This window comes from Colletes latitarsis, chromosome 13 (assembly GCF_051014445.1).
Source record: "Colletes latitarsis isolate SP2378_abdomen chromosome 13, iyColLati1, whole genome shotgun sequence".
Taxonomy (NCBI): Eukaryota; Metazoa; Arthropoda; class Insecta; order Hymenoptera; family Colletidae; genus Colletes; species Colletes latitarsis.
In genome coordinates, this window is record NC_135146.1 from 11,740,222 (window position 1) to 11,755,812 (window position 15,591).

Below are 15,591 nucleotides of genomic sequence, written 5' to 3' on the forward strand. Positions count from 1 at the left end.
ATTAATTTGTAAGACGAAAAAGGATTCGTTCGATTTGCAAAGTCTGTTGCACTTTGTGATAACTAGATTTTTAATTACGTTTATACGGTACAAGGATACTAATTAGTTATTTTTCAAGCGTTTCTAGATGTCACGACAGTTTGCGCGTCCTCTAACAACTAGAACCACGCGCGTTCTTCAATTAACTATTGCCTCCAGAGTACACGTAATGCAACAATTGCAGGAACACGATTGTTTATGCGTGGTCTTGAGTGCACGTTTGTACCAACGTTGTTTGCGTTAGTCGTTCGTGATCTAGCAAGTCAACGAGTCACTCGGTATAATTCACTGCATTAATTATTTTACATCTCTATTGCGATATCGTTCGAGCCCCGATGACGCATCCATGATTCAAAAAAAAATCAACCGGATGAATTCTTGACGATTTTGAGAATTCCTCGATCATTAACGTTTTTCTCAATCATTCCATCAGAATTCGATTCATAATCAGAATTTTGCTTATTAGCTTTACAAGTTTATTTCTTCATTTGTCTGCTCGTTAGAAAATTAAAAAATAGAAATATTTTAAGAAATTCTCGAATATAAGGATTTCAAAATAAATTAGATATTAGTTAAATTAAAATGCATTTTCTAATTCATGCTTTTATCCAGTATTTGACTGTTCACATCAAAGAATATTATTTTACTATTGACTCACTAGTAAAATTGTAAAATAAAAATTATTTTATTTGACTCATTAGTAAAATTGTAAAATAAAAATTCTTTTATTTGATTCACTAGTAAAATTGTCAAATAAAAATTCTTTTATTTGGCTCAGTAGTAAAATTGTAAAATGAAAATTATTTTATTTGACTCACTACTAAAATTGTCAAATAAAAATTCTTTTATTTGGCTCAGTAGTAGAATTGTGAAATAAAAATTCTTTTCTTTGGCTCACTACTAAAATTGTAAAATAGAAATTCCTTTATTTGGCTCATTACTAAAATTGTAAAATAAAAATTCTTTTATTTGGCTCGCTACTAAAATTGTAAAATAAAAATTATTTTATTTGGCTCACTACTAAAATTGTAGAATAAAGAGGATTGTTACTGATAAAATGATAATAATTGTAGTAAAATTGTAAAATGAAAATTCTTTTATTTGGCTCACTACTAAAATTGTCAAATAAAAATTCTTTTATTTGGATCACTACTAAAATTGTAAAATAGAAATTCCTTTATTTGGCTCATTACTAGAATTGTAAAATAAAAATTCTTTTATTTTGCTCACTAGTAAAATTGTAAAATAAAAATTCTTTTATTTGGCTCACTACTAAAATTGTGAAATAAAAATTCTTTTATTTGACTCACTACTAAAATTGTGAAATAAAAATTCTTTTATTTGACTCACTACTAAAATTGAAAAATGAAAATTCTTTTATTTGACTCACTAGTAAAATTGTAAAATAAAGAGGATTGTTACTGATAAAATGATAATAATTCTAGTAAAATTGTGAAATGAAAATTCTTTTATTTGGCTCATTACTAAAATTGTCAAATAAAAATTCTTTTATTTGGCTCACTACTAAAATTGTCAAATAAAAATTCTTTTATTTGGATCACTACTAAAATTGTAAAATAGAAATTCCTTTATTTGGCTCATTACTAAAATTGTAAAATAAAAATTCTTTTATTTGGCTCACTAGTAAAATTGTAAAATAAAAATTCTTCTATTTGACTCACTAGTAAAATTGTAAAATAAAGAGGATTGTTACTGATAAAATAATAATAATTCTAGTAAAATTATAAAATGAAAATTCTTTTATTTGGCTCATTACTAAAATTGTCAAATAAAAATTCTTCTATTTGGCTCACTACTAAAATTATAAAATAATAATTCTTTTATTTGACTCACTACTAAAATTGTCAAATAAAAATTCTTTTATTTGACTCGCTACTAAAATTGTCAAATAAAAATTCTTTTATTTGGATCACTACTAAAATTATAAAATAAAAATTCTTTTATTTGACTCATTACTAAAATTGTAAAATAAAAATTCTTTTATTTGACTCATTAGTAAAATTGTCAAATAAAAATTCTTTTATTTGGCTCACTAGTAAAATTGTAAAATAAAGAGGATTGTTACTGATAAAATGATAATAATTCTAGTAAAATTGTAAAATGAAAATTCTTTTATTTGGCTCATTGCTAAAATTGTAAAATAAAAATTCTTCTATTTGGCTCACTACTAAAATTATAAAATAATAATTCTTTTATTTGACTCACTACTAAAATTGTCAAATAAAAATTCTTTTATTTGACTCGCTACTAAAATTGTCAAATAAAAATTCTTTTATTTGGATCACTACTAAAATTATAAAATAAAAATTCTTTTATTTGACTCATTACTAAAATTGTAAAATAAAAATTCTTTTATTTGACTCACTAGTAAAATTGTAAAATGAAGAGGATTGTTACTGATAAAATGATAATAATTCTAGTAAAATTGTAAAATGAAAATTCTTTTATTTGGCTCATTACTAAAATTATAAAATAATAATTCTTTTATTTGGCTCATTACTAAAATTGTCAAATAAAAATTCTTTTATTTGGCTCACTACTAAAATTGTAAAATAAAAATTCTTTTATTTGGCTCACTACTAAAATTATAAAATAATAATTCTTTTATTTGGCTCACTGCTAAAATTGTAAAATAAAAATTTTTCTATTTGGCTCACTACTAAAATTATAAAATAATAATTCTTTTATTTGGCTCATTACTAAAATTGTCAAATAAAAATTCTTTTATTTGGCTCACTACTAAAATTATAAAATAATAATTCTTTTATTTGGCTCACTACTAAAATTATAAAATAATAATTCTTTTATTTGGCTCACTACTAAAATTGTAAAATAAAAATTCTTTTATTTGGCTCACTACTAAAATTGTAAAATAAAAATTCTTTTATTTGGCTCGCTACTAAAATTGTAAAATAAAGAGGGTTGTTACTGATTAAATGATAATAAATCTCACCTGATAGGGTGGCCAGATGCTGTACGCTTGGACATCTCTCCAGCTGGGCATTTCCAGGCCAGAGGCGTTTTTGCTGTCATCCTCCGCGACGATAATCGTGTAAGACGTCACGGCGCCATTTTGCTCCGTGAAGTAATTCTTCCTGAATCGTATTTGAATCGTCGTGCTGCTCCTGCAGACCTCCGTTGGCACGACTTGTGTCGGTGGTTTGGGCGGTGCTAGAATCGGCATTTTCTGTTTCCAAACAGCCTCAGGCCCGAAACCGATTTTCGTTTGGGCTTGGATCCGAAATATGTACGTCTTTCCTGGTATGAGAGATTTTATGACGCCACGATACTCGTTTGGCCTGAAGTCTTGCATCTGAGTGTGGGTCGAACCCTAACGACAACACCAGAAAACGCCATGACAATCTCAAACGATTTTAATCATGTACCTTAAGATATTCTTCGATATTCGTATAATTACAAATTTTTGTATTCGTTACAGTGATACCTGGAGCGAGTTTTTTTTAGTAATGAAAGACTATTTCTAAGCAACGTATCAAAACAAGGTGTGGTTCACACGTGAGTCACGATCGATGTTAATTCGTTTCGAGTAGGAAAAGCTATATTTGTCTGAAACGTACCAGTTTTACGTAGGAACTAAGAGAAAATGTGGTCCCAGAAATTCCAAAATTACAGCTTTAAATCGAGAAATTTAAATACTTATCCAAATTAACATCGTCGAATTAATTACAAAAATTATTTGAACGAAGAAAGCTTCGAAGCTGAGTAGAAATTTGAAACCACCCTTCGAGAATATAATTTTCAGAAATTGATGGAGTAAATTTTTTGTTAAAACTCTAAGAATTTATTTGTTATAAAATCGCCTTGTAAGAGGACTCACTTCCAGCCCATACGTGATAGTGTACTTCCTGATGATGCCATTTTGCTTTTGACCAGGCAAAGACCACTCGAAGCTGATGTCGCTGGGCTGTATGTCCGTGGGATGAAACTTTTCCACTTTTCCAGGGTAAGACTCGCTGGTGGTGAAACTAGCGCTAAGTGGATTCGAAACTCTGAGATAAGAGGACGCTGTTCCCGATCGAACGACCAGCGTGAAAGTGTAATTTCTATATGGTTTCAAATCTGAGATAGTTATCTGATTAATCGACGTTATGTTTTGGATGTAATTCCCTTCTGTGTTAATGTACTGAACTTCGAACGAATCGTACTGTCCACGAGGAATGTCCCAAGTTAACGTTATTTTCGTATCGTTGATGTCTATCGTCTGGATAGATGTGATTGGTTCGGGATCTGAAATCAAATTTCACGATAAATTAGAAGAATTTCTTAGATTTTAAATTTCTTCGACGAGGGTAAATATTGATTTTCACCCGCAGCCATTTTTATTCTAGAACATTTATTTAGAAACTCCGAGTAATTTCTAAATGAAAAGGCATCGATTACACGCTTGACAATTCAAGTTTCAATTAATTTTCAGTTTTTGGAGAATTTTTCAAGTTTCGATGATATTAAAAAATGTTTACTGATTAGATACGTCCCTAAAACACATCTGGAGCGATTATAAAATAATACACATGTACAATTTCAGGTAATTATCCTCGGTTTCGTTTGTTAATTACGTTGCAATAATCTCGAGCACCACAAGCGGCAAGCCTGATTCAAAATAAAACGAAAAACCACGTTCTCAAAGTGGGGATATTTCATATGAGCTCGTACCGTCTCGATGTACGCTTCACCATGCATCGATACAAGCCGCAACAGAACAGAATTACACAATGAAAACGGCTATGTTTTCTAGTACCACACCCCGTTATGAAACAATAAGTCAATATTTACCCAAAAGATAGTGTTAAAGTCATATTAACGTAATATCCAATGTTTAAGATCGAATCACGTTAATGAAACTCGCACCTTCGATCGTGAAAGACTCCTATCAGTAAGGAAATATTCATTAGCTTCTCAATGTAACATGATTTCCGTGGTATATGATAACAGTGGTACCAATTTGTAGTCATTAGTTTGGTAAAATAATATCGATTTTTTCTAATTAAAACAAATCTTGGAAATTTTGATGAAATAGAAAATCTAAAGTAATTTTAGAATATTTTAATTCTTTTTCCAGCAACAAAAAGTGGTACCAATTTGTGGTAATTATTTCGGTTCTGCTACTATATTAATTTGATAAGAAAATAATATATTAAATTTCTAGTTAAAACAAATCTTGAACATTCTAATGAAATAGAAAATCTAAAATAATTTTAGAATTTTTTAATTCTTTTTCCAGCATCAAAAAGTGGTACCAATTTGTGGTAATTATTTCGGTTCTGCTACTATATTAATTTGATAAGAAAATAATATATTAAATTTCTAGTTAAAACAAATCTTGAACATTCTAATGAAATAGAAAATCTAAAATAATTTTAGAATTTTTTAATTCTTTTTCCAGCAACAAAAAGTGGTACCAATTTGTGGTAATTATTTCAGTTTTGATACTATATTGATTCAATAAGAAAATAATATAGATATTAAATTTTTAGATAAAATTCTAATGAAATAGAAAATCTAAAATAATTTTAGAATTTTTTAATTCTTTTTCCAGCCTCAAAAAGTGGTACCAATTTGTGGTAATTATTTCAGTTTTGATACTATATTGATTCAATAAGAAAATAATATAGATATTAAATTTCTAGTTAAAACAAATCTTGAACATTCTAATGAAATAGAAAATCTAAAATAATTTTAGAATCTTTTAATTCTTTTTCCAGCAACAAAAAATGATACCAATTTCTGGTAATTATTATGGTTCTGCTACTATATTAATTTGATAAGAAAATAATATATTAAATTTCTAGTTAAAACAAATCTTGAACATTCTAATGAAATAGAAAATCTAAAATTTTAGAATTTTTTAATTCTTTTTCCATCGTCAAAAAGTGGTACCAATTTCTGGTAATTATTTCCATTTTGCTACTATATTGATTCAATAAGAAAATAATATAGATATTAAATTTCTAGTTAAAACAAATCTTGAACATTCTAATGAAATAGAAAATCTAAAATAATTTTAGAATTATTTAATTCTTTTTCTATCGTCAAAAAGTGGTACCAATTTGTGGTAATTATTTCGGTTCTGCTACTATATTAATTTGATAAGAAAATAATATATTAAATTTCTAGTTAAAACAAATCTTGAACATTCTAATGAAATAGAAAATCTAAAATAATTTTAGAATTTTTTAATTCTTTTTCCATCGTCAAAAAGTGGTACCAATTACTGGTAATTATTTTGTTTTTGCTACTATATTGATTCAATAAGGAAATAATATATTAAATTTCTAGTTAAAACAAATCTTGAACATTCTAATGAAATAGAAAATCTAAAATAATTTTAGAATTTTTTAATTCTTTTTCCATCGTCAAAAAGTGGTACCAATTTGTGGTAATTATTTTGTTTTTGCTACTATCTTGATTGAATAAGAAAATAATATAAATATTAAATTTTTAGGTAAAACAAATCTTGAACATTCTAATGAAATAGAAAATCTAAAATAATTTTAGAATTTTTTAATTCTTCTTCCATCGTCAAAAAGTGGTACCAATTTGTGGTAATTATTTTGTTTTTGCTACTATATTGATTCCATAAGAAAATAATATAGATATTAAATTTCTAGTTAAAACAAATCTTGAACATTCTAATGAAATAGAAAATCTAAAGTAATTTTAGAATTTTTTAATTCTTTTTCCAGCATCAAAAAGTGGTACCAATTTGTGGTAATTATTTCGATTTTACTACTATATTAATTCAATAAGAAAATAATATAGGTATTAAATTTCTAGTTAAAACAAATCTTGAACATTCTAATGAAATAGAAAATCTAAAATAATTTTAGAATTTTTTAATTCTTTTTCCATCGTCAAAAAGTGGTACCAATTTGTGGTAATTATTTCGATTTTGCTACTATATTGATTCCATAAGAAAATAATATATTAAATTTCTAGTTAAAACAAATCTTGAATATTCTAATGAAATAGAAAATCTAAAATAATTTTAGAATTTTTTAATTCTTTTTCCATCGTCAAAAAGTGGTACCAATTACTGGTAATTATTTTGTTTTTGCTACTATATTGATTCAATAAGAAAATAATATATTAAATTTCTAATTAAAACAAATCTTGAACATTCTAATGAAATAGAAAATCTAAAATAATTTTAGAATTTTTTAATTCTTTTTCCATCGTCAAAAAGTGGTACTAATTACTGGTAATTATTTTGTTTTTGCTACTATATTGATTCAATAAGAAAATAATATATTAAATTTCCAGTTAAAACAAATCTTGAACATTCTAATGAAACAGAAAATCTAAAATAATTTCCACGAAGTATAATAATAGCAGAAACGTTTTAGAATGTAATGTTTCCACCATCAAAAAGTGGTACCAATTTCTGGTAATTATTTCGCTTTTCCTATTACATGTATTAAATAAAAAAATATCGTTTTTAGATTTCTACTTAAAACAAATTTTGAAAATTATATTCTAATGAAATAGAGAACATAATTTCCATAGAATATAATAATTGCAGAAACATTTTAGAATGCAATGTTTCCATCATCAAAATATGGTACCAATTTTTTGATGATTATTTACGTTCTTATATCAATTAAATAAAAAAATAGTATCGATTTTAGACTTCTACTTAAAACAAATCTTGAAACAATTACTGGTAAATATATTTCAGTTTCTATGAGGATTGTGAACTGTGTAAAATCCCTGTTTAAATCTTGCATAGATCTGGTGTATGCGGAACGCGTTGATCGTTGATTTTCGGGTAGAAAATACTCACAAAGTCGATCCTGTCTAAGAAGAGGTCTGCTCTCGACGTTATCGCTGACAGTCCAAACGGTCACGTTGTAGAGTTTGCCAGGTGTGAGGGCAGAGAACGTGACCTTATTGTCGGTGTCGTCGACCAGTCGTTCTTTCGTGGTGTTGTTCTCGTCGCTAATCCGGAACCGATACAAATCGAAAATCGACGACTGGATGGGCGTCGACGTGTACCTCAACGTTAAGGAATCCGGTTGATCTCGACTGACCACCACAACGACTTCCGATTGAATGAGAGGCACTGGATTCGACAAACTCGTGTTTGCTTGGTCGACCTTTTGCTTTCGATTAATCTTAATCGCGTTCTCTCTCGTTTGCGCTTCGACTCGAGCGTGGTTAGCGAAACGCTCGAAACGAAGAACAAACTTGGAGTATCCAGCTAACAATTACCGATCTGATCAACTAAGAAAAACTGAGCCATAATGGTAATTTGTTACAACTGCTTTGATCGTTATATGCGTGAGCAAATGTGTAAACGATTTTATGAATTATACTAACACACTGTTAGTAAATGAGACAACCTTCAAGCCGATGATAGGTCAAATTTTTAGCATGTTGTTAGCACTCGTGGTCAGAATTATAAAACAATTTAATGGAAAACAAAAGAGAGAAACGACGTTTGGGTTTGAGATCGAACGTACTTGTCCTGGTGGTCAGATTGGTGACTTCGCTGACTAAATCGTAGGACACCGTGTAGATCAGGAAGGTGTATTGGACACCAGGCATCAAATCGCTCACTAGAACCTTTTGCACAGCGTTCTCCTCGTAACCTAAGCTGGACACTTCGTTGCTCTCTGTGACGTTCTTGGTTCGAACGTCGTCGATATTTTCGACTGGCCACCATCTTATCACGTAGGTCTCGATTCTACCCTCTGGCCTCGGCCATTCCAGCGTCACGTTCGTCGAATCGATGATCGGGGTGATGTTGAGCACCGGATTTGGGCCTGAAATAATTTTTAAATCGAAAGGTCACAAACTGAAATCGAGAGTAAAACTGCTATCGAAAAATAAACACATTTCACACTAGGTTCACAGACATTCAATTGCGTTGACAGTTGAAATGCAGTATCAATTAAAAGCAGAAATTGCTAACAAGTTGAATGTTCGATTATAAAGTGTTTACTTACGAACTGTATGGTTCACTTGAAGAGGAAAGAGACTCTCGACTCCGTAACTCATGGTGTTCACTTGAATCGTGTACTTCTCTCCTGGCGTCATGTCCGCCACTTCCGCTTCCGTCACTCGGAAACTGGGCAGTTTCACCCATCTTGGATCGTCTTCCGTTCGATACCTGATCGGGAATTCGGAATACAACGAATCTGTCGGCGCCTCCCAATGAACAACAACTGTGTTGCTCGTTACTTTCTCGATGGTCAAGTTTTTTGGCGGATGGGGCACTGAAATTGTATATTTAAAACGGATATTTCGATGTTTTATCAATTTTACACGACCTATTTATTTGATATTGCTTACAAACTGCTTGAAAATAGTCGTGTGGTTCGCTGCTTAGGCCATGGCTGATCGCGAAGACTTTAACTTCGTACGCTCCGCCAGGATAAAGGTCTTCCAAGACAATGTGAGATTCCGTGGTCAACGTCGTCGCGCTCTCTCCAGTGTCGTTTCTGTTGTGCGTTACTTCGAACTTTTCCTGCCTCGAATTCACGTCGCTTTTCCACGAGATGTTCAATCCCATCTCGATGGGCTTCAAATCCTCGATTATTGGACTCGAAGGTCGGGTCACTTGGTACAAGACGGTCTCGTTGGACTCGACTTTGTTGCTAATTGCTTGCACGATTATCGAATAATTCCTCCCTGGTAGCAGAGCTTCTAAAGTGACCTGAATATGGAATAATACGAGCGATGAAAATTCAGGAAAATTGTCTACGAACGTGACATACTTGGACTATTTTTATGGGGTTAAGGAGCAACTTTTCCAACATTGTTAGAACTTCTAAATATTCTCCACTAAAATACCCGTTGATTGCTTTTTTGAAAACTAAAATCCGTCAATCCGTTCAGAAGTTATGACATTTTAAAGATATGGATGAAATTTCAGGGCAACATTTCTGACCGTACATTATGTTTTCGATAAAGAATTTTTTTCTCAAAAGTGCGTGGGAATTCGGGGGTATGTCTATTCACCAAAAATGATTGTAATTGAGCCTTGCAACTAAAAATAATTTTTTTAGATCGATTCGAAATTTTTTTTTTTCGTCGAAAAATTTTGACACATACTTGAATTTTTTTCTCGAAAGTGGGTAGGAATTCGAGGGTATGTTTATTGACCAAAAATTATTGTAGTTAACCCCTATAACTGAAATTAATTTTTCCAGAATGATTTGAAACTTTTTTTTTTCGACGAAATATTGTAGCACCTACCCCCCGTCGATTTTTCTTAAAAATTCGTTTTTGATTTTTAACAAATTTGTTTGATGTCGTATGGAAAAGTTGTCTAATACTTTTTTGTAGGTACCCATGAGCTCTACTTCAGAAAAAAGTTTCATTGAAATATATTCACTATTGTGAGAGTTATGGCTATTTGAAAATTGAACCATTTTTATGGGGTTTTTTTTATTTTGCGGGCTCAAGGATCAACTTTTCGAATATTTTTGCAATTTCTACATATTCTTCACTAAAATACGCGTTGATTGCTTTTTTGAAAACTAAAATCCGTCAATCCGTTCAGAAGTTATGACATTTTAAAGATACGGTTGAAATTTCAAGGCAACACTTCTGACCGTACATTATGTTTTCGATAAAGAATTTTTTTCTCAAAAGTACGTAGGAATTCGGGGGTATGTCTATTCACCAAAAATGATTGTAATTGACCCCTACAACTAAAAATAATTTTTTTAGATCGATTCGAAATTTTTTTTTTTCGTCGAAAAATTTTGACACCTACTTGAATTTTTTTCTCGAAAATGGTTAGGATTTCGAGGGTATGTCTATTCACCAAAAATGATTGCAATTGACCCCCGAAACTAAAAATAATTTTTTTAGAATGATTTGAAATTTTTTAATTTTGTGGAAAAATGTAGACACCTACCCCCTGTCGATTTTTCTTAAAAATTCGTTTTTCATTTTTAATAATTTTGTTTGACATCCTATAAAAAAGTTGTCTAATACTTTTTTGTAGGTATCCATGAACTCTACTTTCCCCCAAAATTTTATTGAAATATATTCACTATTGTGAGAGTTATGGCTATTTGAAAATTGAACCATTTTTATGGGGTTTTTCTCATTTTTTGGGGCCAAGGATCAATTTTTCGGATATTTTTAGAATTTCTACATATTCTCTAGCAAAATACGCGTCGTTTGCTTTTTTAAACGTTAAAATCGTCCAATCCGTTCAGGAGTTATGATTTTTTAAAGATATGGATGAAATTTCAGGGCAACATTTCTGACCGTACATTATGTTTTCGATAAAGAATTTTTTTCTCAAAAGTACGTAGGAATTCGGGGGTATGTCTAATGAACAAAAATGATTATAATCGACCCCTGCAACCGAAAATAATTTTTTTAGAACGATTTGAAAAATTTTAATTTTGTCGAAAAATTTATTCACATATTGAATTTTTTTTCTCAAAACTGGTTAGGATTTCGAGGGTATGCCTAATCACCAAAAATGATTGTAATTGACCCCTGCAACTGAAAATAATTTTTTTAGAACGATTTGAAAAATTTTAATTTTGTCGAAAAATTTATTCACATATTGAATTTTTTTTCTCAAAACTGGTTAGGATTTCGAGGGTATGCTTAATCACCAAAAATGATTGTAATTGACCCCTGCAACTGAAAATAATTTTTTTAGAACGATTTGAAATTTTTTTTTTTCGTCGAAAAATTTCTCCACCTACCCCCTGTCGATTTTTCTTAAAAATCAGTTTCTCATTTTTAATAATTTTGTTTGACGCCCTACAGAAAAATTGTCTAATACTTTTTTGTAGCTATCCACGTGCTCTACTACGTAAATAAATTTCAATGAAATAGACTCACTATTGTATGAGTTATGATCATTTGAATATTGTCAATTCAATCTCAAAACTTACTTTAGTCTTATCAGTTGTTAACGTGTTGCTATCGCCACCGATCGTTGTTTCCACTTCGTGATACTGCAGCTTGTAACTGTCCTGAGTGCTGGAGTTTTCCGGGAGCCAAGAAACTTCCACCATGTTGGTTTTCTCATCCGTGATGGCTCGAAGATCGCGTACCGGTAATGGTTCTGACGATAAAGCAACAAAAATATCAATTCAGTAACCGTTACCTAATTTTCACGTAAAATAATAGGTGGAGAAAGAGAAAATACCCACTCAAAGTAACGTCTCCGCTGGCTGGCCAACTGGTAACCTTCCCAGACACTGTCTTCACGACAACTTGGTAGGTTTTCCCCGGCTCCAGGTCCTTCGATTCCCATTTGTTCTCGTCGTCCCGATTTCTCGTAACTGGCGCGACTCTGCGGTTACCCCCTAAAGATATTTGATATTTATCGAATTCAGACATCCCTTCGGGGGGATTCCAGAACACGCGGAAGGAAGTGGACGTTATCGAAGATTTGTCGAAGGTGACGTTCAGGGGTCGCAATGGCACCGTTCGATATTGAGCCGTCGTAGGAGCTGACGTCTCATCCTCAGACACCGTTTGCACGGAAATATTGTAGGCTCTGCCTGCAACGAAAATCGCAAATCAGAACGTCAAACTAATTACGAGACTCAAACTTATAAATAATTTTACCTTCGAACAATCTATCAAGAAATGTAACCCAAGAAAATTTTCAAGCTCGACTCTACGTAATTTAATAAATTTTTTCGCGACTAGTTTTAGATATTACATCCAGCGATTTTAATAAATATCTTACCAGGGACGAGTCCTTTGAAAGCTGCCTGCGCCGGCCCAGGGGGCTCGCCTTCCTTTTCCACGTAAAGAACGGATTCTATGGCATCAGCAGGGTCTATACTAACTTTATAATGGGTGTAAATCCCGGCGGGGTAGGGCGGCTGCCAAAGGACCAATAAAGTCGTTTCGTTTCTAAACCACACGATAAACTTCCCAGGAGTATTTGGCTCTGAAACAAATACAAACAATGCGATACGGATACCAATTCTGAAATCAAAATTTAGGTTCGATATTCTGAAATTGGATAAAATTTTTGTAATTTTATAGACAACAAAATAAAATTTGTCAGGTCGGGGGATTTCTTAATTTTAAATTAAAGTCAAAAGAATTCATAGAAAACAAATATTTAGACAGATTGTGTCCAGGCTCGAAATTTGACATCCACACTGGCTTACATTGCATACGTTATTTATTAATCTCATGAGAATCAAGCAAGTTTATCGTGAAATGCCATTGCACGTTTAAAGTATTGCATCAAGTGACAAAACAAAGACACGAAACGACCTGGTGAATGGAAAATTATTTGCAATAAGGAGGAAAGTTTATAAATGGAGTGTATATTGTTGATGTTACTGACTCGTGGTGAAGTTCCTGCTGGTGTAAGCGACGCTTTCTTTGGTGTCTAATACGGTGAAAAGTTGTAGAGAATAGGTTGCACCGGGGATGAGGTCGCGCAGAACGTAGGGAACCGCATCCGCGGGGATAACGCTTGTTTTTGGATTTCCGGTGTCGCTGAAGCTTTGCACCCTCAACCGGAAACCGGAATAATTGCCCTGGGCTGGCGGCGCCCAATAGACCACCGCAGTCTTTCCATTTCGCACCGAGACGGTGAGGTTCGAGGGAGGATCCGGCGCTGGAAAATGAATCGCGTTCGCTCGTATTCAAGTATTCCTGCGCTAATGGCCAGCGACGAGCTCCCAGATAAAGGACTAATGTCTACCGCAAAAGATCTCGATGCAAATTGGACTGGAGAACGAAACTATTCGAATAATAGCTTACCCAAATAAAATTCGAAAGGTTTGCAAGATGGTAACGAGATTAATTTAACAAGATAAATGGTAGTTTATCTTTCAGTTGTGCACCTCTGCAACTTTCAAAGTAAAAAATATTTTGTATAGAAAAGTTTTGCGTGGTTTGAAGGGGGACACAGTGTGTCTTTTTATGGGTGAAATAGGAGGTCAACTTTTTGTTTTTTCTAAATGGAAAGACTATCAATTAATTTCACTTTATTTCTTGGCAATTTTCTCAGGTTTGCAGAAATCTATGACCTCCATTTTTGGAGTTAATACAGATGCACACTCTTTCTGAAAATCTTTGAAACGCCTTCATTTATAGAAGAGGTAAATGCATAGTGTACTCTTTCAAATTATGCAACTTTTTTATACAAAATTAAATATAGTTCGTAAGTTATAGAAATGCACAAGTTGCATCGACCACTCTGTATAAATAAGAATTTGACCAATTTTTGGTTTCGAAAGGAAATTGATTAATCTCGGATCCTTAATAAGTGCACCAGTCAGTGTTTAATTATATATTAATGAGTATATGCACCTGTGATAATGGACGCTGTCCACGTGAGCCAATCATGAAGAGTGCTATTACTATAATACAACCAAAATTCGTATCTAGTGCCAGGAAGACCGTCCCTGAACTTTATGACATCGCCTATGTCGGTGGCGGCTATCGTGGTGTTTGGTTCTGGCTTACCAACATCGGGGCTGTAATCTAAACGATACCAAGAGCCACCCTGGCTCAAGTTTCCTGGTATCTCGATTGCCAGGTCAGCCGAATACGTGACCTAAACAAAGAGAATTAATACAATTAAAACTCTCACACATTCATGATCATAAACTCAGGAATGTTTCAGGAAACATTTTTAAGAAATTGATATTTTCTATTCTTGTTCAATTCTATCATTTAATTAGTATTTAAAAGCTAGGTATATTCTTGCACAAACAGAACTAATAGAATTAAAACACTCATACATTCATGATCATGTAAACTCAACAATGTTTCAGGAAACATTTTTAAGAAATTGATATTTTCTATTCTTGTTCAATTCTATCATTTAATTAGTATTTAAAAACCAGGTATATTCTTGCACAGACAGAACTAATATAATTAAAACACTCATACATTCATGATCATATAAATTCAACAATGTTTCAGGAAATATTTTTAAGAAATTGATATTTTCTATTCTTGTTCAATTCTACCATTTAATTAGTATTTAAAAACCAGGTATATTCTTACACCTGCACAATATAATTAAAACACTCATACATTCATGATCATATAAATTCAACAATGTTTCAGGAAATATTTTTAAGAAATTGATATTTTCTATTCTTGTTCAATTCTACCATTTAATTAGTATTTAAAAACCAGGTATATTCTTACACCTGCACAATATAATTAAAACACTCATACATTCATGATCATATAAACTCAACAATGTTTCAGGAAACATTTTTAAGAAATTGATGATATTTTCTATTCTTGTTCAATTCTACCACTTAATTAGTCTCCAAAAACCAGGTATATTCTTGCACAAACAGAACTAATATAATTAAAACACTCATATATTCATGATCATAAACTCAACAATGTTTCAGGAAACATTTTTAAGAAATTGATATTTTCTATTCTTGTTCAATTCTACCATTTAATAAGTCTCTAAAAACCAGGTATATTCTTGCACAGACAGAACTAATATAATTAAAACAGTCATACAATCATGATCATAAACTCAACAATGTTTCAGGAAACATTTTTAAGAAATTGATGATATTTTCTATT

At 31.6% G+C, this 15,591-nt stretch overlaps 1 protein-coding gene across 4 annotated transcripts in view; it reads right to left on the reverse strand.

Moving 5' to 3' along the window:
• Nucleotides 1-15,591, reverse strand: part of Ptp10d (Protein tyrosine phosphatase 10D) — a 54,555-nt gene that overhangs the window by 10,094 nt on the left and 28,870 nt on the right. For 3 of the 4 annotated variants that reach the window (XM_076780636.1, XM_076780637.1, XM_076780639.1), the window contains exons 2-12: nt 14,344-14,590; nt 13,370-13,645; nt 12,755-12,961; nt 12,210-12,563; nt 11,949-12,121; nt 9,373-9,736; nt 9,027-9,296; nt 8,541-8,843; nt 7,862-8,140; nt 3,899-4,308; nt 3,014-3,391 (exon numbers count right to left, since the gene is read on the reverse strand). In XM_076780636.1, the coding sequence (XP_076636751.1) occupies nt 3,014-3,391; nt 3,899-4,308; nt 7,862-8,140; nt 8,541-8,843; nt 9,027-9,296; nt 9,373-9,736; nt 11,949-12,121; nt 12,210-12,563; nt 12,755-12,961; nt 13,370-13,645; nt 14,344-14,590 (3,261 nt within the window). The remainder of the gene's footprint in view (nt 1-3,013; nt 3,392-3,898; nt 4,309-7,861; nt 8,141-8,540; nt 8,844-9,026; nt 9,297-9,372; nt 9,737-11,948; nt 12,122-12,209; nt 12,564-12,754; nt 12,962-13,369; nt 13,646-14,343; nt 14,591-15,591) is intronic. The other variant, XM_076780638.1, reaches the window with a different exon arrangement.